This window comes from Diabrotica undecimpunctata, chromosome 6 (genome assembly GCF_040954645.1).
Source record: "Diabrotica undecimpunctata isolate CICGRU chromosome 6, icDiaUnde3, whole genome shotgun sequence".
Taxonomy (NCBI): domain Eukaryota; kingdom Metazoa; phylum Arthropoda; class Insecta; order Coleoptera; family Chrysomelidae; genus Diabrotica; species Diabrotica undecimpunctata.
In genome coordinates, this window is record NC_092808.1 from 4,994,408 (window position 1) to 5,019,084 (window position 24,677).

The 24,677-nt window shown below is 33.2% G+C and overlaps 1 protein-coding gene across 3 annotated transcripts in view; it reads left to right on the forward strand.

Moving 5' to 3' along the window:
• The window catches only part of LOC140443034 (uncharacterized), a 189,103-nt gene that overhangs the window by 158,534 nt on the left and 5,892 nt on the right, over positions 1–24,677 (forward strand). For all 3 annotated transcript variants that reach the window (XM_072534066.1, XM_072534068.1, XM_072534067.1), the window contains exons 4-5: positions 2,694–2,829; positions 4,373–4,530. In XM_072534066.1, the coding sequence (XP_072390167.1) occupies positions 2,694–2,829; positions 4,373–4,530 (294 nt within the window). The remainder of the gene's footprint in view (positions 1–2,693; positions 2,830–4,372; positions 4,531–24,677) is intronic.

Sequence of the window (24,677 nt, forward strand, 5' to 3'; positions counted from 1 at the left end):
CGGTATTTTTCCATAATGCATAAGTCGACGTAATATTTCCCCGAGAATAGAAAAAGATGTTTACCTTTTTCAAATTTCAATATGTCACGCTTGTCACTATTTATAACTAAAAAAGTGCATTTGAAATTATATCTTCCGGTATTTGCGTTGAAAAAGGTTGCACGATGGTTATTGATTTAAAAAAAAAATAATAAAAGATTATACAATCTATTATGTTATGAATTTTGTTCACATGGTGAGTTATTTGGACCGTGGCTTAGTAAAATGATGCTTCAGAAAAAAACACAGTGGGTAAAAGTTGAATTTTTTTCGTTTTTTGCTAAGTTTTTCACTGTATATTAGTAATAGGTTTTATCAATTACAATTTAAGCGAGAACGTGGAAAATAAGCCAAACTGAAAACATAAGCCAATCATAAGATCCAGTAGATTCCACTTGTTGTTGGAAAATATGACACAAACAATATTTTGGCATGATATTGGTACTCTTGTTAAAACAACGAACAAAATAAACAAACTAATTTGAATTAATTTAAAAGAACACACTCAAAATCAATGTTCAATATCCTTTCTTCAAGAAGAAAAAGTTCTGTAGTGCCCTTCAAATTCAAAATTGTTCAAATATTTTCTTAATTTATGTAACCATATATTCTGTATTTAACCCTTCCTGAAGTGTCAACTCGCTGGTTCTCTGCAGCACCACATTATTTTATCTAACCTTTTGTTTAAAGTAATAAAACCCAAACTTTTTTTTATATTTCAGGTATATAATGTTAATAGTTTGTCACAAAATAAAACTATTTATTTCATCAAACATTACATTCTACATTATGTAGTCGTTGAATTTTATAAACATAGATTTTAGGAATAAATTTGCGCACAACTGAGAAAGAAAAAAAAAAGTAAAAAAATAAAGTAAAAAAGATGAAACCAAAAATTTTTTATTATATATAAAGAACAATAAACAAACTTAGAATAAATTCACTGGCCTCGGTAGCATACATCACATATTGTGTTCATATGGCTAAGGCACATATATATTTATTGCAATTTTTGCAACAACTCTTAATTTAATATATTTTTCTCGTGGACATATAGTGCATCGTGCCTTTTTTATAGGCATATTCTCACTGGTTGTTGCTGCATTACCTAGCACTCTTCTCAGAGAGTTTGTAAGAGATTTTACTTGTAACCTAACTTATATCTGTGATTGCACCAGAGAAAATCCAATTTCTTCTAGAAACTTCGATCTGGGAATATTTTTAGTAGAATTATTAGAGAAATAAACGATGTGGGAATTATTTGCAGCTGTATTTAGCAAATGATAAAGCTCTAGAGCAGTGGCATATACCGCTCTGATGAGACCTAAAGAGGTCGAAATACGTATAAGCGGCTTGCCGCTGCCCTGTATCGAAACAAAAATCTAATACCGTCATTATGTTTTATTTCTTTACTCTTTTTGGAGTACCAGAAACTGAATTCACTACGAATTTTGATCATGGTAAACGGCAGGTGGAATGCATATTTTAGATTCCTTTGCCGAGTAATTTATCAAGCTGTTTGCTTTGCAAGTTGTAGAAGGCACAGTGGTAAAAATTTTAATTCGGTTTCGCCAGGTAGGAAATCGTATGATTTCTCTTGTTGTGATTATAAGTACTTCTAAAGGGAGCAAACTTATCAAGCAATACTCTTTCTTCGCGTTTATTTATATTGTGAAATCTTAGACATTTTATGAGAAAACGATTGTAACTCATAGTTTTATAAAACGTTTGAATTCCAAGCCTTAAAATATCCCACAAATCTTTGATATTCCTATGGCTGGATTTATAAATGCCAGATAATATCAGTAACCCAACTAAAGCACGAATTTCTATGTCATTGGTTTCTTTGCAGTATCTCTTACGTTTGTAATTGGCGGAGAGTTATTGATAAATATATTGGTACTTTCTGTAACTTCTTTGATTATGTCTTCAGTTATAAACAAATTAAAACATACAATGACGGACTTACAGTTTCTGGCTACATTTATTGTTCCTGGTAGATGATAAATTAGATTATGGCTTCTAATTCTCACCTGCTCACGACTCTTCTCCCTTAATCATTTAGTGACTTTATCTTTCCCACGGTAAAAAAGATTTCCATCTTTTCCTTGTTCTTCATCACTTGTCAAATCATCGTTACTAAAAGATTCAGTCATAACTTCATGCTCACTATCTGGTTCAGAATCACTTCGTATTTGGGTCAATTCTTCATCTGAAGGATATTCTTTTTCTGGTGGTATTTCGTCATCGCTCATACATTCATCAAATAGTTTGAGAAATCGCGCTTGTTCTAACTTATCTTCGCCCATTTTTCCTAAAAAGTAATATTGAAAATATTATGTAGACACAATATATGCAAAAAATAAATATCGATGAACAAAATATAACTTTACTACTCGCGGGGTGTTCGCAACACCCCAAGTACTTGCTTACGATACAATGACTAACAGTGCACTGATCAGATTCGTCCAGGTGGTAGAGACGACGAAAATATGCAGCTACATAGGCGCACGGCGACAATTGTATTATTGCATAGAAAATATTAACAGCTATATAGGCACGGGGTGTTCACAACACCCCGCGCGAGTAACCGAGGGTTAAAACTTAAAACATAAACGTAATATAAAACGTAAAACGTAAACTATTTTTTTCAGATTGTACGATCAGGTCCGACAGAAGTGACACTGCGAAATATAAGTAGAGAAATGACAGGTGACTACAAGTGTGAAGTTTCAGCTGACGCTCCTCTTTTTCACACAGATATTCAATCTGCGCATATGACTGTAATAGGTAAGCGTTTTATTTTAATATTAATAACTCCAGTCGTCAGATACGAAAATGCCACCTCTCACCTCTAAGCCTCTAAACCTCTGCCTTTAAAAATCATACTAACAAGCTGAATTTTGCCGAAAATGTCAATTTTAGCACGTTAAAAAAGATGCAAAAAGTTTGCCACTTTTACCCCTGCGTTTTCCCCTAAAACTCCGCACGTAGAAGGGGGAAAACGAAAAAAAAAATCGATTTACGAACAATCTGTATGCTATAAAAAATATTTCAAATAAAATATGTAGTTGAGTTCAGCTTGCTTTTTACAATTTTTTTTTGTGAAGTACTGTCACTTCTCCTTCTTTCTGCTTGCAAAACTCCTGTTTTATGAAACTCCTTTAATATCCTTTCAATTCGGTTTTTTCCAATACCCAGTATCGCTACGAATGTTTTTTTACCAACAGGAGTTGATCCTCTGGAAGTGTTGATGGTGTACTTCACATTAAGTGTTTTTGGTTTATTTAGAAGGTTTTCTTTAATTTTCGTATCAGGTCTTTCTGGATTATTTGTCACGCAGTGCTTCAATACAAACATGTCTTGAGAGGATTTTGATGGTTTGCTATAAAAGTTTTCGTTGGAACATTGATAAACTTTAGTGTTATGAGCACAATAAAGTAAAATGATATAATCTGATTAGTTGTTAAACAAAACCTTCAATGTCAACATACCTTTGTTTTTTTTTGCTATTTCTCGTTTCCACTTATCCTTATTTACCACACAGTGTAGTAGTGTAGTGTAGTACCAATGGTTTTCGTCCTTTACCAGCTGGTCTTGGTTCAATAATAATGTTTTTCGTTTACAATGTTTAATATTTGCTTTTAATTTTTAAGTTTGGTCTTAATGTGAGTACAAAGTATAAACGAAATACGAGTTTAATAACAAACAGCACAAACACGACAGCACGTGACTAAGAAGTCGCCTCCAGATTGGTTCAAAGGCAAATGTCTGCCTTTGCATGTAACAAGTGTATACAAATGTCTGATTTTGCATCTAAGGGTAAATTTCAACTGGGAATAATGCCATTCAAATGTCTGTTTATGAACTTAAGGGTCAGAAAAATGGATTTCTATCAATGTTTACATATGGAATCCAGATATAACTGTCATTTTTTTAAACGTCAAATGTCCGGTTTTGTTTTTATACGGTTCAAATATAGTATGCAAATTTCAAATAATCGCGTATACATATAGTGATTTTGTCATCATTTAAAGGCATTACAAATTGCCTGCCTCGATATTTATTATTAAGTATATCTGACATCTCTTTATTTCTTTGCACAATTATTTTCTAAACGTCCAAACTCATTTTTATCGGTGCTCTCATTTTTTTAAGTGAATACCGTGGATTCATTGTCTTAAAACCTTTTGTCTATCGACTCTTAAGTTCTGGTTACCACAGTATTACTACTATTTAAAACTTAGTATCTTTTTGAAACACCCTCTATAAATGCAATAACCATTCTCTTTACATAGTCACACTCTACCACACACTATTCTCTTTGTTTCAGATCCACCGAAAAGCAATCCTAGGTTGATAATAGAGGAGCCTCCCGAACCAACGATAAAAATCGAGATTGGAAAGAGCGTAAGGGCAGGGTGCTCTGCCCCCTGGGGGCCCACCAGCCAGCTTCCACCGAACATCACGTGGTTTCTTAACGACGAACAGGTGAGTGCATCGGGCGACGGATTTTTAGGGCAACGGCGTTTTTATTTTATTTTCTCTCTACATGGGTGTTTCATAGTTTTCTAATAAATGACTATAAAACAAATACTTAGGGTAATTTAAAAAAAGTTTTAGAAGTTTTTTTTAAAGATTTCTAAAGTGTTATATAAACTTTTATTACTAGATTTTTGAGGTTTTAACATTGTCACAGCCGAAGGTGATCATGTTTGATCACAAAAAAGTTTTATATCTATAGTTTATTATACCTTGAACATTATTTGTTGAAAAGTTGTAGGTAAAAGTTGATAAAATGGTTTATTCGGCATAAAATAGTGAAAAAATTAGACGCTCATAAAAAACATAAGCAAAAGTAGTGGTAGAAAAAGTTGAAGCAGAAAGCTTAAAAAAAATAAATGATAATAATGTTTAAAAGTAGAACGTATTAAAATTAGCTGGTACGTATTAAAATTATTTAATATATTAAATATTAGGTAAATATTTGTTATGTTAAAATAAGGAAAACACTTGACATAACTCATAAATTGTTATAAATTCAAAAAAAACTTACCTTTTGAATACTATATGTGACAGAAAAGCTGCATCTGGTCAAAGTTTCTGCTCTACGATGCTGTAAGAAGAGAATGCAGGGCCGCTGTAGACGGATTCAATGGGAGAGAGTTGCATCTTGAACACTTCACTGTAGATCTTATCATCTTGAGGTCTTGTTAGTTACTACGTAGAACTGTGGAGGAACAAAACCCGTACTTAGAGATTTTCGATCAGGGGTGGTCTTGAAAGATCTTGATCTTTAAAAAGCTTTCGTATTTTCGGGATAATTAAGGAAAAGTGGTTTCTCATAACTTAACAACATACTGAAGATATACAGTGAAAATAAGTATTTAATTAAAATATATAACTAAAGTTATATTATAATAAAATAATAAGTATATTAAAAAACATATTCAAATAAATACTAAAATTTTTCCAAATAAGAAAATAGGTGGGAGCAGATGATACATCTAAAAAACTATGGTCAGTATTAGGATAGATAGAAACAGGTTGGTTAAAAGGTTTGTTTACTGAAAGTGCAGTAGTGATAGAAACAGATGTAGTACAGAAAGTACAAAGATGTAGTAAAATTTTATGTAAAAGTAAGATTGCATCATGACCAGATTTACCAATATGCATATTCAAACGTAAAGTATATTCGCATAAATATGAACGACTTTTGTCAATAATATGCAAACAAAAATCTTTAGTGTTGTCAGTAATATGCAGAAAAAATTCAACACAATATTCAACAAAATACACTATAAATTTTAAAGTATATTTATTATTTTAATAGATAAAGCCCAAATTCACAATAATTGTCATCTTCTTCTTCCTTTTTTTATGTGGGCTTTAAAGCCTGTTTTTCCTCCAATATTAGCCTCCTAAATTATTTAAATTATCGCACCATCTTTTTCTTGGTCTGCCAATACTTCTCCGCGAAATGTAACGTGCGTTGGCCGGAAATATAAATGTTGTAAATAAATGATATAATTTTTGTGTAAAATAAATAATAGTTATTTAACCAAGTGTATTAATAAAGGCGATTAACAATTGAGATATTTTAACGCGTGAGCGGAGCGAGCGCGTTAATATTCGAGATTGTTAATCGCCATTTTAATTCACGAGTTGGTTACAAAACTTTTCCGTCGACCGTACTTTTCAGAAATAAAGATATCTTAGGTTAAGTTTTTATTTACTTAACGATAAAATTTTTTTAGCTTTCATTAACTTTATGCAAAGTTTAATTTTCCTTAGTGGTAGTTTTATTATTGTAAACATTAATATTCGAAATGGTACAATTACTAAAATTAAAGGAGGGTGTTGATAAATGATTATCTGCTGTATAGCATTTTGACAAATTTATATTTAAGTCTTCTTGGACCTCTGTAAATTCTGTGATAGAAGAAGAAGCAGTGGTGCTGAAGGAAGTACTTTGACAAGGTTTAGTGGTATTTTGTCCCAAGAGTTTTTCAGCCATCTCAAGTTTATTCTGCATAGAATTATCTATATAACCTTCTGCTACAGCAGTCGATTTCCAGCCACCTATTCTTTTAATAGCTGAAAAGTCTGCACCACTGTCACACAGTATTGAGGCAGAGGAACGTCTAAAACAATGCCCAGTGTAGAGATACGGGTGCTCTAATTTTAAGAATGTAGCAATAACGGAAGGAATTTTGAAAAACGTATTTATGCCAACTGGCTGTGTGGAACATTTGTTATTTTTATAAAAAATGAAAAAGCGTTTATGTGGTGTGTGTGCCGGTCTTAAAGAAATATAGTTTTTGATCGCTTTGAGAATAGTATTTGCTTCGTTATCTACTATGGTAAATATTCTATTTGTGTATGTTTTTGATACTTTTATTGTGACAAGAAACTTTGACCCCAAGTCTTAAACGTTATTTGTTTCTAATTTCAATAGAAACGCACCAGCCACTCCGAAAATCAATGCAACCTACAAAATGAAATGTTATGAAATACGAGTATTAAATATATAAACTTAATTTACTGGTTTACCTTTATCATTAGAAACACGTCGTTAGGAGCATCAGAGATGAATTTCTGGACTTGTTCTTTTTCAAGAGTTTTTGATTTCTTTGGTACATAACCTGTTCTTTTTTTCTTGATAAACATAATTAATTTATTATATTTAGATATATCAATGTTTGATTTTAAACTTAAGGTTGATTTTATCGTCGAATATTTGGGCCACAAACTTGCTATTAGTCCTTTTTCAGCAATGTTTGAAAAATATTTTTCTCTCGTCACACCATGCAATAATTTTAGCGTATGTTTTTTCGTACAACACTCTGCTTTTTTCAAGCAGTAAACTTAAAGATATTTCATTTGCAGTTTCTGCCACTTCTGGTGGAGTTAAATTAAACTCTTCGTCAATATCCATCTTTTGATTTTTCAAATACACAGAATTTTAAACAATAACGTAAATAATGACATACAATGACAGATAGTACTAACAGCGGCTACTTCATTTTAAATTTTTTAGTGGGAATATAAATAGGTATATGTTTGGTTGTCTACACCACAGGTCACTGCCAATCACAGAGCGTTTAATTAATTTATGCAAGCAATGTATGTTGTGTTGCCTATAATGAAATCGTTCATTAATAGAAAATCATTCATTAATAGGGGTCATTAATCAATGATTTTGAGGGTGTTAAAATTGATCATAAATGAACGGTCGACGGAAAAAGTAAATAAATATTAAATAAACTACTTGTTAGAACATTTTTAATAAAAAATTATAAAACTGTAAAAAAGGTAGTAAAATCGTTACAATACTCATCACATCACAAACTAAGACGAATAAGAAGCTTTATTAAAACGTACAATTACCGTTCCGTCCTGTAAATATCTACACTTTACATTAAGTATATTTTTAAATAGAAACTTATATTTCTCGGGCTGTAATCTCATTTAAAATTCCTCCGTTTCTTATGATGAAAAACTCAAACAATAAAGTAAAAGGTCGATAAAACGAATTGAAATTTTACTACGTATAAAGTGTGTTCTTTGGAGCTTCTTTTTCTAGGAATCCATAAATTTTTCAACTGAAATAAAACTTCAAAATTAAATTTATCTCTCTATGCATATCGCTTTATTTTATTTGCTCTTTTAAAGAGATGTCGAGTAAATATTTATACGTAAACGTTACTTTTAGACATTAAAATACATGTTACATCTTGGAGAAACAGAAAAGTATTATTTTAATGTATAAATATGGTGAATACGATATTGAAAGTCTTGAAGTTTTCAGAACTTTTTATTACATTTTAATTTTAAACTCGAATTTCATTATTACTGGTAAAATATGTCTCTTAACCCTTTCAGTCCCAGAGGTAAGTACCAGTAACTGGAACCATCCTTATATCCCAGATATTGAGATCATAAAGATACTTGATCATAAAACTTGAGGTTAAGTGGAGTAGCTCTAGCTAGACTTCGCCTCATGTATCTCTTGTTTTTAAATTTTTACAGACTAAATAAAGGCAATTTATTATTATTATAGTTTTAGCCATACGGCTCACACTCCCTCTAAGGGGAAAATTCACTCATCCCAGATACCTACGATATCAAAAGGTAGGTAGCTCTGGTGGAACTCTTTCCATGTTATCGAGTCCTAGGTGACTTGGTATGTCGGTGTATCTCCCAAAAATTTTCATACGCATCTGGACGTCGAAAGTAACACAGCTTTCTGCATAATCTTACATAGATGTTCATTTAGACCCAGCTTTTTTATGTTTTCTAGGAGGCTCTTCGGGACGACTCCAGTGGTAGAAAGAATAATAGGTATCGTCTGGGTACTTTCCATTCCCATTGTCTCCTGATTTGTATTTCTAGATCTCTGTACTTGGCGATCTTTTCGTTGTATTTAACACGTAAATTATTGGTCTTGGGTATCCCCTCATCAATAAGTGTTGTTTGCCTAGTAATTTTATTAACTAGTATGAGATCGGGTCTATTATGGGCCACTGGTTGGTCTGTAAGCACAGTGCGGTCCCAGTATAGCTTGAAGTTGTCATTTTCAAGCATTCTATCAGGGACGTATTGATAATAAGGAAGATGGTCGGTTTGGAGAAGTCCCAGTTTGTCAGCTAGTTCTTGGTGGATAATCTTTCCTACTGAGTCATGACATTCTTTATAATCAGTACCGACAAATGCCTGGCAGCCACCGGTAAGATGTTGGATGGTTTCTTGGGCTTGGCATCCATATCGGCATTTGTCATTTTGGACTTGAGGATCTTTAACAATATATTTCAGGTAATTTTTAGTTGGAATAACCTGATCCTGAATGGCAAGTAGGAAACCCTCAGTCTCGGGAAACATCTTTCCTGATGTCAACCAAAAGTTCGACGCTGTATTGTCGACATATTCTTGGCTGATCTCATTAAGATGTCGCCCATGCAGAGCTTTACTCATCCAGGCGCGCATTTTGTCTTGCTTAGTCAGGTGGTTTATGCGCATTTCTTGTTCCCTCAGTTTAAGCGGCGTCGTATCATCTACTGCGCAAATTGCTCGATGTAAAGTAGATGTCTCAGCCTGTACCTAAAAATAAGTTCTTAAATTAGCAATTTGTTTATCCAATTGCTCACCTATATCCATAAGTCCTCTTCCCCCTTGATACCGCGGTAATGTTGTTCTCTCTACTGCACTACGTGGATGATGTTTTTGCGCCTTTGTGAGAAGTGTTCTTACTTTCCGCTGAAGACCCTCTATATCCGTTTTTAACCACTTTATAATACCAAATGAGTAGCTCAGCGCGGAACAGGCGTACGTATTTAATGCCTTAAACAAATTTTTACTGTTAAGATATGACCGATTTAGTTGTCTTACTCTTCGCACGAACTCCGAAGTTAGTTCAGTTTTCATTTGTTTATGGTCAATTTTCCGCGCTTGTTTTACTCCGAGATATTTGTACATATCATTTTCACCCATTGCCTCGATGTTTTGGCCATCTTGCATATCGAAACCTCCGGGCTGAACCTTTCCTCTGACTATGTTTAGTATACGGCCCTTGTCTAGTCCAAAATTCATACTGATATCATTTGAGAAATTTTCTACAGTTTTTAGCATCTCATCTAGGTGGTTTCGAGTGGAAGCCATTAATTTTAAATCATCCATATACAACAGATGATTAAGCTTCGCTACAACAGTGTTGTTATTTTTGATGCTAAAACCTGAGTCAGTAGAGTTCAGCAGCTGAGATAGTGGGTTCATTGCTAGGCAAAACCAAAGTGGACTCAACGAGTCCCCCTGGAAAAGCCCCCGGTTAATAGGGATATCTTCAGTTTCGATATTAATTTCACCCGGTATTTAAAGGTGAATTTTAGTCTTCCACTCTGCCATTATACGCTTCAAAAAGGTCACGAGATTATCATCGACTTTATATATTTTCAATATATCTATAAGCCATTCATGCGGCACTGAATCAAAAGCCTTCTTGTAGTCAATGAAGGCAGTAAAAAGGTTTCTTTTTCTTTTTTTGGTGTATGTCCAGATTTAGCCATACGGCTCACACTCCCTCTAAGGGGAAAATTCACTCATCCCAGATACCTACGGTATCAAAAGGATTGAGCTCTGGTGGGACTCTTTCCGTGTTATCGAGCCCTAGGTGACTTGGTATGCTGGAGTATCTCCCAGAAATTTTCGTACACATCTGGACGTTGAGAGTAGTACAGCTTTCTGGATGGTCTTGTAGAGATGTTCATTCAGACCTAGCTTTTTTATGTTTTCTAGGAGGTTTTTTGGAATGACTCCAGTAGTAGAGAGAATAATAGGTATTGTCTGGGTACTTTCCATTCTCCACTGTCTTCGTATTTGAATTTCCAGATCCCTGTATTTGGCGATTTTTTCGTTCTGTTTAACACGAAGATTATTGTTGTTTGGTATCGCCACATCAATTAATGTTGTTTGTCTCTTTAGTTTATTAACAAGTATGAGATCCGGTCTATTATGTGCCACTGTTTGATCTGTGAGCACAGTGCGGTCCCAGTATAGCTTGTAGTTGTCATTCTCAAGTATACTCTCAGGAACGTATTGATAATATGGAAGATGGTTTGTTTGAAGAAGTCCCAGTTTGATAGCTATCTCTTGATGAATGATCTTTCCTACTGAGTCGTGCCGTTCCTTATATTCAGTTGCAGCAAACGCTTGACAGCCCCCGGTAAGATGTTGGATGGTTTCCTGAGCTTGACACCCATATCGGCATTTGTCATTTTTGACCTGAGGGTCTTTGACGATATATTTTAGGTAACGATATATTTTGGTGTATGTTATTATTATTATTATTATTATTATTATAATACTTTTTTAATGAAAGAAGATCCTATAAACATTTTTTAATAAATTTTAAACAATTTAATTTTCATAATTTATGTTATTGATGATAACTAAGACAAAGTTAAGTGCTATGTTTGGTCCGTACTTTTGTATAGTGCGGAAATGTGGACGCTAAAAGTATCGATCATGAACAAAATTAAAGCATTGGAAATGTGGGTTCATATACGAATGCTGAAGATACCTTGGACAGCAAGGAAAACTAATGAAGAGATACTAAGAAGTGTCAACAAAGATAGAGAACTGCTAAAGACTGTTAAACATCGAAAAGTGTCTTATCTGGAACATATAGTAGGGAAAGTCAATATAAAATATTAAAACTGATCCTCAAAGGCAAAATAGAGGGCTGTAGAGGTGTAGGAAGAAAACTACTTTCTTGGTTAAAAAAGACGCGTGAATGGACTCAGATATCAAATGCAGGACAATTATTCCATATTGCAGAAGATCGAGAAGCCTTCGCAATGGTGATCGCCAACGGTTGTGTTGTTACTGAAAGAATATGGTACTGAAAATTACCGCTGGGATAAATTCAGAGTGGAAAAAATATTAAGGCGTATTATAGTAACTATATTTTTTTGAATTATTTATCTGATAATATTTTATGAAACAGTTCTTATTTTGATTAATACATAGAAAAACTTTACATAAAGAGCAAATTGACATCGGTTTACAAACCTCTTCTCACTCGATCAAAAGATTTTGGCCAGAGAATTTTTTTATTGGACAACGTTATTTCCGAAGAATCCCTAAAATTATGCCTCGTTTTTTCGTCCCGGAGCCGTGTTTGTTCTATGGCTGGAAGCAAACAGAGGCTACTAGTAAGGTCTCTACGAAATTCCAACAAACTTTTGGAAGTGGCTCTAATACTGTTTTAGCTAAGTATAACGAAACTATTTACAGTTTAAGTTTATTTCTAGGCATGCCAAAAAAAGTCGATGCCACAATTTATTATATCTTCTGTCCAAACCGTAACATTGCCACGTTGGTCTTGATGATCTACACCACCCATAGATTCGTTATAATCTTTTATATTTAGGGTGATGGGATGTTAATATTTTTGCCATCACGTTGTTTTTGTTTCAATGTGGTTGATTCACTCCCGTGAAAGTTAGAAGCAGTGGTGACTATGCGATTATCCTTCCACTTAAAAAAGGAAATACCTGTATTAGAAATACGGTAGTCAAAGTCACCTCTAGCAAGTTTATCTTCTTTTAACAGGTTTTTAGGAAGATCTTTTCTCTTAGCTCGGATCGTACCACAGGCTTAAGAAGTTTCAGCTTTCAGTTTTTCCAGTAGTTTTATAGTGGTGTAAAAGTTATTAAAAAAAATATAGCTATATATTGTATTTAGCATTGTGGGTATAATATGTACAGCATATGGCATTGTGAATATAATTATAATTTTGTTTACCCTTATTTTTGTGTTACGAGATATATCTTTGGCCTTTCTAGACGAGAAGAAAGTGACCCCGTATTCTCCCTTATCGCTTCTTTTTTTTTTTTAATTATTAATTTTGAATTGGAGATAAGATTGTGTATTTGTCTGATTAGAGAACCTATTGCAACTGGCGGAATGAATAATGTCTATGCCATTAAAAGAACATTGAAAAAAAAATAAATATTTTGTTTATGATCGCAGAACATCTGCTGCTCTTGGTCAGTCTCAGGTTGATTTCTGTTTCTTCCTTACATGTCTGATGAATAAGGGTACCGAAATACATATATTTATCTACCTTCTCGAATTCTAGAAATAATCCATCCTCTACCTCCAATTGAAAGGAGTTTATTCCTTTTTTTTCTAGAGATTTCCATGTACTTGGATTTATTAATATTAACTTTCAGTCCCATTTTAGAGCTTTGCTGAATCAGTATATTTGCTATACTTGCCAGTGTTTTTCCATTTCTTGCAATGAGAACCACAACATCATCAGCATACGCTAAGCATTGGTGCTCTTTGTATTATAGAATGCCGGACTTATTTATCCCACTTACCTTTACAATTATTTCTAGATCTATATTGAATAGCAAGATACGCAACGGATCTCCTTGGCGAACACCATTTTTCACTTCGAATTCTTCTGAGACTTATTTTTACCAATCTTACTATTTTTTCTGGCACTTGGAATTCTTTTAGCGTTTCTATTAAATTGTTTCTGTCTATTGTATCGTAGGTGGCTTTGTAATCAAAAAAAATATTTATGCCGAAATGTTGAATTTATAGAAAATGATCATATCAAAAATCCTCCCTAGTATTCTTCTATTTTCTTCGTCATACATATTTTTAATCGTTTTTGAATTAATATGGCAAGAATTTTGTATATTACCTCTACCAAAGATATTCCTCTATATTTTGCGCAATCAGTTTTATCCCCCATTTTGTGTATAGGAATTATAATGGACTTGTTCCATTCTCGGGGCATTTTTTTAAAGCCTTTCCTTTATATTTTAAGTTCTATGCCACAATGCCGCTATCCCCGGGGCTTTTTGATTTTTCATTTTGATTTTTTATTATTCCGTCAATTTCTTCTCTTGTGGGCTTTGGTATTTCTTCTACTACTATTTGGGGTTTAGCAAAATTATAATTTTTTTAATCACTCCGCCAGTGTTACTAAATAGCAGCTCTTTTTTACAGTTTTCCTTGTATTTTTTTTTAAATACGCTTTACTCTATCATTTATATACTTTCTTTTCCGCGCCTTTAAGATTATACCTTTCTAGGTAGTCTGGTTTTTGCGATCGCAAACTTGATATGTTCTTCGACGTTGCTTCCTTTATAGTGTTTGCCATTTTTAAGAACTTTTGTTGTATATTACTCACAGTAGCACTGTCTTGTTAGGCGTAGGTTTCTTGTATATCCTTTTGATAATTCTGCATTACCTCGAATTTTCGCAATTTTTCAAAATTAAATGAAGGTTCCACTTTTATTTTCCGTTTATGCTTTTTAATTATTGCTTCTCTCATCTTAATTCTAACCAAAAAATAATCTGAGTCTACGTCAGCCTTTCTGCACGTTTTCACATTTATTTTTACATTGGAGAACTTGTCTTGTATTAAGATGTGGTCTAATTGATTAGTTTCATTTGATCCCTGAATTTCTCTTGACGTTCCTTTATATATATTCTTTCTCCTGAAATGCGTATTCATTATTTTCATCCGGTTTTCAGTTGCGAATGTAATCACTCTTTGGTCATTATCATTTATATTTATATGTCTGCTTTCGCACATGTTTTTATATATATATATCTTCTCTTCCCACCTTTGCATTGGCGTCGCCTATAATAATTTTAATATCTTGTCTAGGCATTTCTTCAGAAAATGTCTAATTCTTCATAAAATCATCATTTACTTCTTCTCCTTTTTTTCTGTTGGAGCGTGTATATTTATCAGCTATATCATGTTCTCTTTTCCTTTAATTCTAATTGTATAAATTCTGGAAGATTTTGTTACAAATCATCCACGTCTTCATGTACCAGAAAACTTATTCTAAAATTCCTATTTTCGCCTCCACTTATATAAAACGTGTATGGACTAATCTTTTCAATGTTATTTCCAATCAAATGTGTTTCTTGTATTGATATGATGTGTATTTTATATATTTCTTCTATCGGGTTAACTAATTCTCCCTACTCGTATACTCCTCTTACATTCCATGTCGCAATATGTACGAATTCTTATTTTTTGTTTCGCCGTTTATGTTCAAACTCATTTTCCTGTTCATAGCTAGGGTCCGTCAGCATAATGGGTCTTCTTTTTCTTTTTCTTTTTCCACTGCTATATGCAATTTTTTTGGGTGCATGTTTATAGAAGCTTCTCGTTTGAAAGTACCATTTCCGGCCCATTCCCATTTTATACAATCCACAGTTAGTTTTTTGTACTCTATCTATGTACTCTTCACGTTTTTACCTTCAGCTCTTAATTCCTTGCCTCTATGTACAATTTCCTGGCTCATGTGTCTTTTCTTTTCGGTCAGGTCATCGTTGATAAAGATTTTTTCTCGAGTAAGAAATCTGAGTTTTATCAATTTTCAATAATCCTTTATTTGTACCAGACATAATATATATTGTTTCTTAGCTTTATTGCAGATTCTATTTCAACATCCTCTTTTAGGTGCTTTTGTATAAAATCTTTTACGTTATTTTTTAATAGTGTGTCATCCGTTGCGACTATTGGTAGACAGACCCGTAATTACTATGTTATTTCTTCTCATCTGTTTTTCAATTCTCTCTACTTTGTTTTCAACCTGGGTTAATTTACTTATTGATTCTTGCAATTCTTGCTTTATCTTTATAATTTCTTTTTTCAATGCTATTATCTTTTCTCTATATTCCTTAATTTCATTCCCGATTTCTTTTAATTCTCCCATCATTTTCTTGAACATACTCATAACGTCGTCTTCATCCTTTAAATCTTCTTCCCCTAGTTTTCTTTTGCTTGGGGTTCTGGCAGTTTTTTTGCTCTGCAGAAAGGGTAAAGATGACCATTTATCGTTTCTATTCTTGTCTTGCATAATTATCACTGTCCGTGTGCATCATATCTGCTTCTAAGGACCGCAAAAGGAACTAGATCCGCTTTAACCGCTAAACAATCCAGTTCTTATCAGTCCTCAGTTAGCAGAATCATTATTAACTTTAACAACGTCGCAAATATTAATATATATTAATTAATACGTCTATGGTTTCGAATTGTAAGTAACCTTACATACTCTTATCACTTTTAATACTAGCTTTTACTGAAAGCGATTTTTTTCCTCGAAATTTCTCACTGTGCTATATAATAGTATAGACCACACATACAATTTCAGGACATTCTTGGCGACTATGCATCGACAACTTTCTGTTCTATAAACCTGGTTTTTAGGCTATAAAAGCCTTACTTGATATTTCGATCCTGGTTATTATCTCTTCATCAGAGTCACAATTACATTTAACCAGCTGCCAAGGTATTTAAAATAGTTTAGGGGTTCTGTATCGTCAGCGTATTTGATATTGTTAGTTGTTTCTCCGCCTAGTCTTACCTCCTCTTGTCAATCATCCAAAGCCTCACTAAAGATTTGTTCATAGTATAGACTGGAGGCAAAACACAACCCTGTTGCACCCCACGTCTAATGGGTAGTTTTTCAGTAGGACTATATTCAATTTGGTTAGAGATTACTTGGTTGTAATATAAGTATTTTAGCAGTCTTACATAATTTATTTACCCCATTAGCCAAGCTATGGCAGGTGCTAGAAGACAAGAATATTCCACCGATTTACATTAATGCTGTAAGGTAGTTGTACGATGATATGACGAGTGTAATAAAGATTGGACAAAAAGTGACAAAAAAGATAAAAGTGACCAAAGGACTTCGCCAAGGCTGCTGCATTGTACTTACACTCTTTAAGATTTATTTGGAGGGGGTTTTGGGTATTTGGAAAAGAAAATGTGAACCTATGGGTGTTAAAATTGGAGACCATACACTGTACAGCTTGCATTTTGCTGATGACCAAGTAATACTTGCAGAAGATCAAGATGATATCCACTACATGTTACGAAAAATAGATGAAGAATATACTAAGTGGGGCTTATCAATTAATCCATCAAAAACAGAGTACGTAGTAGTAGGAGGTGAAGGAAAGCACTTAGAACTAGGAAGCAAACAAATTCAAAATACTGATAGCTATAAATATCTCGGTGTAAATATTACAAACAATGGTCGGAATACAAAAGAAATAGCTACTAAAATTGGTCAAGGAAATTCAGCAATACGTCAACTGAATAGTATACTTTGGAATAACCACATCACCCGAAACACAAAAATTAGGATATACAAAAGTATCATAGAAAGCATTGCTATATATGGTTCAGAGCTTTGGGTAATAAATAAAACTGACGCATCCAAAATAAAAGCAATGGAAATGAATTATTGGAGAAGATGTTGCCAACTCACTAGAAGAGATAGAGTAAGGAATACTGAAATCAGAGAGCGTATGAGCATAGACATTGACGTCCTGGAAACTATAGAATGCAAAATGCTGAAATGGTATGGCCATGTAGAAAGGATGAATGATCAACGATGGCCAAAGAGAATGTTACAGTGGATCCCCACCAACCGCAGGGAAAAGGGAAGACCAAGAAGATCGTGGAGACAAGAAGTAAAAGGTGCAGTGGAAGATAGGGGTCTACAAGTAGATGACTGAAACTATCGCAAGCGTTGGAAGCTAGGTTGCGAGAAACGGCGGCAGCTGTAATAAACTCGTTATATATATATATATATATATATATATATATATATATATATATATATATATATATATATATATATATATATATACATAATTTATTATCACTGCAACTGTTTCGACAGAGTCCCTTTCTCAAGTGATCACTTGAAAAATCCAATCTGCCGAGACAACTGTAGTGATAATAAATGTTATGGAAGTATTAAAAATGAAATTTTCAGTGTTTTATTGTTAGACACTCAAAATGAAAAAATTGGTAGATCTAACCCGGAATTTGTCTATGATCTTCATCTGTAAATACAGATTAAAAGCATTCAATATTTTTACAACACTTTTGTACATACTAGTTTAAAAGTTTTAGATATGTATATAAGTAAAAGAAAATATGGAACCTAAAATTTCATATTACTTATCTTCAAATCAGCTTATTCTTGATAACATTTCTACCGAATGCCTTTCCAATATGTTTCTATATTTTTCCTTTTTATCATATTGACCCACATTGTTCGAAATCTTTAATTTAGATAACTAGCGCCATATTAAATTCTGTGTCATAAACCCTGATGTGGAATAAGCATCTTCAAACAGCTATAAACTAAAAGACGGGAATACAGCAGGATCCTCGCTATCGTCACCACCGAGACTGTTCGAAACGAGATAAAAATCCTTGTAAAAACCCGCACGATACTTTCAAGATACTAAATGTCATTTGGACCGTAACTTCCACGTAAAATATTTCCTTATTGAATATTAAAGGATTTTTATGGTCCTAAAATGTTGCAGAAATCTTTTGATGTAGGTAGGTGTTTTTTTAGGAATAGTTTTCCATGAGTCTCAACTGAGTTAATTTTTACAGATTTCCTTTTATTTTGATTATATTAAAAGTTGTTTTTATATTTAGTATTGTGTACGCAGTTCATTTGTATCATAGAATTCTTCTTCTTCTTAAAAGCGGCATGCTTTAATTGATTGTTGAAAATCATTAGTACACCAATTATAACTAATGATTTTCTAAAAAGTTCATTAAACCGCTAATTATCACTTACATTTTATTTTTGTGTTTCTAATAATTCTTTAGCATCTTTATGTTTATTTTAAATAATGTCATTATAAAGTTATTATGATAAAGTTTATTGTACGGCCATGACTGCAATGTATAAAGCTTTGCGGCACTTCTTGTCAGCCGATAGTTTGGTTGTCTTTATTTTTTACTTTATATTTTGGTGGGAAAACTACCTATTAGTAGTATGGAACGCTCAAATGTAGTTTATAAAATATCATGCGAAAATTGTAATAAATCATACATCGGACACACATCCAGAAATCTAATAGGCAGACTGAAATCACATAAAAGTGACCCAAGAAATAATAAAAACGTGTGAAACTCATCTAAAAAAATTTACATTGAACGAAATTCATAATAATATTCACACTAAATTAAACCTCAAAAAGTTTCCGTGGTATGACCTAATTACAGTAGGAATCTTAAAGAAATTAGCAAGAAAAACCCTATTGTATCTTAAACAACTGTGTTTTTTTTAATTTAATGGTTGAAAAATATTGAATAAAAATAAGCTTGTTTTCCTCACTTTTTGTATTTACCACTATTTTGCAGCATGCGTAATAAATTAGAACTTTTTAACCAGTAGAGTCAGAGTTATTTATTTAACTACATAACAAATACAAATATTGTGTATTTGTATTGTAGCAAGTCCAAAAATATGAGTATTAAACTAAAAAGATTGGAGCAGAAAAGAAGAGCAAATCAGATAGACGTCAGTCATTTATGTAACCTGGAGGTAAAGGAGAAACTGCAAAAATGTATTAATAATAATTTAAAAATACTTCATGAAAAAGAAACATCTCAGCCAACTAACAACATAGATAAAAAATGGCAAAACGTAAAAAATGGCGATAACAGGTCCTGCGAAGAAAATTCTGACTAAAGAAAAACCAAAAATAAAGCAAAGGTGGATGACTGATAAGATCCTTCTTCTCATGGACAATCGGAGAATAATGAAAGGAAAAAACGAACAAAGGTATAAACAAATACAGAAAGAAATCAAAATAGAAATCAGAATAGCAAAAGAAGATTTTTATAAAAGAAATTGTGAAGAAATAGAGCAATTGCAGGCAAAACATGATATTTTTAATGTACATAAAAAAGTGAAAGAACTTGCAGGTACACAAAAACGTAAACAGCCAAATACCCTGTATACTGTCAACGGAAACATAATAACAGAACTAGAAGAACAGTTGAAGACATGGAAAAACTATATTGAATATTGGAACTCTTTGCAGATGATAAACAACAATCTGAGCTAAGTAACATACAAGGAGACGGAGGTCCAGAAATAACGGAAGAGGAAGTAATGTACGCACTAAAAAGAATGAAAAATGGTAAAGCCTCAGGTCCAGATGAAATACCAACGGAAATTCTTAAACTAATAGAAAAGACTCGATTCACATTTTAGTTGAACTTTTCAATAGCATTTATACATCAGGAAAAATACCACAAGAATGGCTTTCATCCATCTTTGTTATTATACCAAAAAAGATAAATGCCAAACAATGTAGTGATTACCATACAATCAGTCTGATGAGCCATGTACTGAAAATATTCCTGAAAATTATACACTCTAGAGTACACAGAAAACTGGAAATGGACATCAATAATACCCAGTTTGGATGTCGAAATGGACTTGGAATAAGAGAGGCATTGTTTGCACTGAACGTTATGTCTCAAAGATGTCTTGACATAAATCAAGATGTATTCATGTGTTTCATAGATTACAACAAGGCCTTTGATAAAGTGCGGCATGATCACCTAATCAGACTCCTGACAGAAAAGAATTTAGATAAATGAGACATCCGACTAATAGCAAATATGTACTACAATCAGAAAGCCGTAGTGAGAGTAGAGAATAATACCACTGAAGAAATTGAAATAAAGCGAGGTGTGAGACAAGGGTGTATACTGTCACCAACCCTGTTTAATCTCTATTCCGAAGACGTAATGAATAGAACACTCTCTGAGCAATCCGTATGTATTAAAATAAATGGTGTTAGATTAAACAATCTGAGATTTGCCGACGACACCGTTTTGATCGCAGAAACACTTGAAGAGCTACAGACATTGGTGAATAAGATAGCAGACTACAGCGAAGAATATGGACTATCTTTGAACATAAAGAAAACTAAATTTATGGTAATATCGAAATCAACACAAAATGTCCAAAATTTATATGAATTACACAATGAAATTATCGATCGAGTTGGCAAATACAAATATTTAGGCACTTTTATAAATGAAGACAACGATAGCTCAGCAGAAATCAAAATAAGAATAGAAAAAGCCAGATCCATAATCACTAAAATGAAGAGAGTGTTCTGCGGAAGAGATTTGAGCCTTGAAATGAAACTTCGCCTGAGATGTTACGTACTTTCTGTGCTGTTCTACGGAATGGAGTCATGGACGTTGAAAAAGATTGATACCAAAAAATCGCCGAATCCTGAGAATATCATGGACCGAGAGTCACAAATGTCGAGGTCTTAAGAATAATAAATAAAGAAAAGGAAGTCATATTTACGACCAAAAAACGAAAACTGCAATACTTGGGACACATTACAAGAGGCGAAAGATATGAACTGCTTCGAATAATTATGCAAGGGAAAATAGCAGGAAAAAGGTCCATAGGAAGAAGACGAAACTCCTATCTAAATAATCTACGGGAATGGTATAGCTGTAGCAACAACGAATTGTTTCGGTCAGCAGTTTCGAAAATACATATAGCCCTGATGATCGCCAACCTTCGGAACGAAGATGGCACTTGAAGAAAAAGAAGAAGTTAAAAAAAAACATAGTATATAAAAAAGGAATAAAAACGTAACTTATATATATACAAACAAGAACACATATTAACCAGTAAAATATTTATGGCAAAGTGACGATAAGCAGTTTAGTGGATATTTTGCAATGAGTCATATATTTTTCTAAGCAGTAAAAACAATGTTTCTGAAGATATTTCTTTATAATTTTATCGAATCTACTACATCTTAGCTGTTTTATAGTTTTTGGTAAAATATTGTAAGAGCTATAAATAATAAGGCAATTTTTATCTGAAAGACGTAATCTACAGCGATTTGTTCATAGTTAGTGACAGTTTCGCGTATTGTAAACGTGAACGTGAATATCAGACTGCTTTATTAAATGGGCCCGTTTTCTGTGAATTTTAGTTAGAACTTGAAATATCAATAGAGTAGGTAGCGGCATAATTTTGAATTTGATAAAGAAATGTCGGCAATGTTCTAGATCAGTGTTTCCCAAAGTGGGGGTCGCGACCCCCTGGGGGGTCGCCATGAGGTACTAGGGGGGTCGCCGAAAATTTCCAAAATCAGACAAAAGCACCACCTTGTTAGATCATGTATTACTATTTTAACAACGCCGTAAATAGAAATTAACAATTAATTATCAGACGAAATATAAAACTAAATATTAAAGTCCGTAAAAATAAAAGAGTAAAACAAAGTCAAATATTATAATCTTAATGAGAGCTATGCGCCTGTTTCTGTGAAACAAATCTTTCAAATCTAGGCTGTGTATTTGAGACACACACAATTATATCATTTTTAAGTACGAGACGATTTCTAACTCTTGTTTTAATGGCAGTTATAGACGAGAAACTTAACTCACACAAATATGATGTTACAAATGGAACCAAACATTTTACAGCTTCACTCGCCAACTGGGGGTATTCCTGCATCTTTTCGGTCCAAAATTGGTCCGAGTTCTGGGAAAAAAATTGGAGCTTCAACATTCCACCACTTGATATTTCAATAAGTTTTTCTTTCATGTTTATTGGTATTTTAACATGCTGAAAGAAATCGGCTAAAAACGGATTTAGTATCCATCTGCAACTGTCGTAACTGTTTTGAATTTCTTCGGGAAATAATTACAGAGCTGTTGTTTTAAATTGAGCAAAGTAACATGCATGTCAGCAAAAACTTGTTCAAATTTTGTAGCACTGTAATTGGATACATTTTTTATAATTTCCTGAAGGCACTGGAATGAATCGAGTTGTTTTTTGCCAAGTGAGGTCGACCATAAATCGATTTTTCTTAGAAACGCCTTAATTTTATCTGTGGCTGTAATTATATTAATGTCGCGACCTTGTAAATTACTGTTCAAAATATTTAATTGCTCGAAAATATCAGCAAGGAAACCTAGTTTCAGAAGCCAAATAGGATCGGAAAATTGATTTTCATATGGGGACTTCTCATCTTTCAAATACATTAAAAGCTCTGCTCTTAAGTGAAATACTCTTTTTAAGACGTTGCCCCTTGAAAGCCACCTTACGTCGGTGTGATAGAGAAGATTTTCAAATAAAGCACCCATGTCTTCGCAAAATTTTTCTAAAAATACGGGTCTGCAAAGCTTTTCCTTTAATGGAATTTACAACTTTAATGATGGTTTTCACAACACAGTCCATTTCAGGAGGTAAAGCTTTGGACGCAAGAGCTTCTTGATGTAAAAAACAATGTCTCCATTTGGCAATAGGCATTATTTCTTGTAATTTGACGACAAGACCAGATTTATGTCCTGTCATAGCTTTAGTGCCATCTGTGCATATAGCAATACATTTACCCCAGTCAATATCATATTTACTTGTACGTTTCACAAAAGTGTCGAGTAAACATTTTCCAGTGGTATTGGTCTCCAATGGGGAACAAAATAAAATATCTTCTTGAATGCCATTATTTGTATCATATCTTACAAACGTAATGAATTAGGCACAGTTAGATATATCTGTGGATTCGTCCATTTGAAGAGAGAAGTACGTGCATTTATTAAGATTTTCCACAACTTACTCTTGAATATCTTCTGCCATATCACTAATTCTTCTTTGGATAGTATTATTTGACAGAGGTATTGTATTTAATTTTGCAGCCTCTCTTTCCCCACACATTATATATACCATTTCAACAGCTGCCGGAAAAATCAGATTTTCAGCAATTGTGTGCGGATTACTAGTTTTGGCAACACGATAAGCAACTTTATAACTTGCTAATAATGCTTTTTCATTAGTAGTGGTTGCCAAGGGAAAACTGTCTTGCTGTTTGTGAAGAACGTTCAGCTTTCTTTCAAAGAATTCTACGGGCTTGTCTTTTTTATCTGGATGTTTGCTATTTAAATGTCGAAGTAACTTTGATGGCTTCATGCTGTCTTTTGACAAGACTTGTCCACAAATAACACATTGTGGTTTATTGGAAATAACGTTAAAACCATATTTAAGATATTCATCAATGTAGAATCTGTTTTTCTTTTTATTGCTGCTACTGCCACTTTCAGACGTAGATGGTTCTAGACTTCTTTTTAAAAACTTATCCACAATTTATAATTTATCGTAGACGTAAATACGTAAACGGGAATACGTAAGTCGTAAAATATTTACTCATTACTCAACACCGCGTTCGCCACCATAGGCTGTTTGGATTCGAACTGAGGTTTCGTTGCGCATCGCCGCTTATATAAAGCCAAAACGAGGCTACGAGAACGTTCCAGAGTGCCATCTAGTAGCGAGCGCTTTCGCGATTATCATGGAAGAGTTTTGCGATGTAGACACAAGCTAATATGTCGCGGTGTACAATGTGCAGTCGACTTCTTATTATTTATTTTTATTGTAAATGCTATTCTGGCAGAAGTACCTACTACTAATTACTAGTGGGACAGATTGCAATCATTAAAATAATTGTATTAAAATAAAATAATTGTATTTGATTTAAACTTAAACAGTAAAGTAAAATTAAATTTGAGAAACCATCAGATAATTGTAAATTAGGCACGCTATTTCTGTCAAATAATATTGAATAAATAAGTGGGAAGAAATTGGGGGGTCGCGAACAAATTTTTTAGCAAAAAGGGGTCGCGGTTTAGATAAGTTTGGGAAACTCTGTCTAGATAATTAACCCCTGCTAAAATCCTAATAGCTTTCTTTGCATTCTAACAATTTGAAGTGCGTTTATTGAATTGT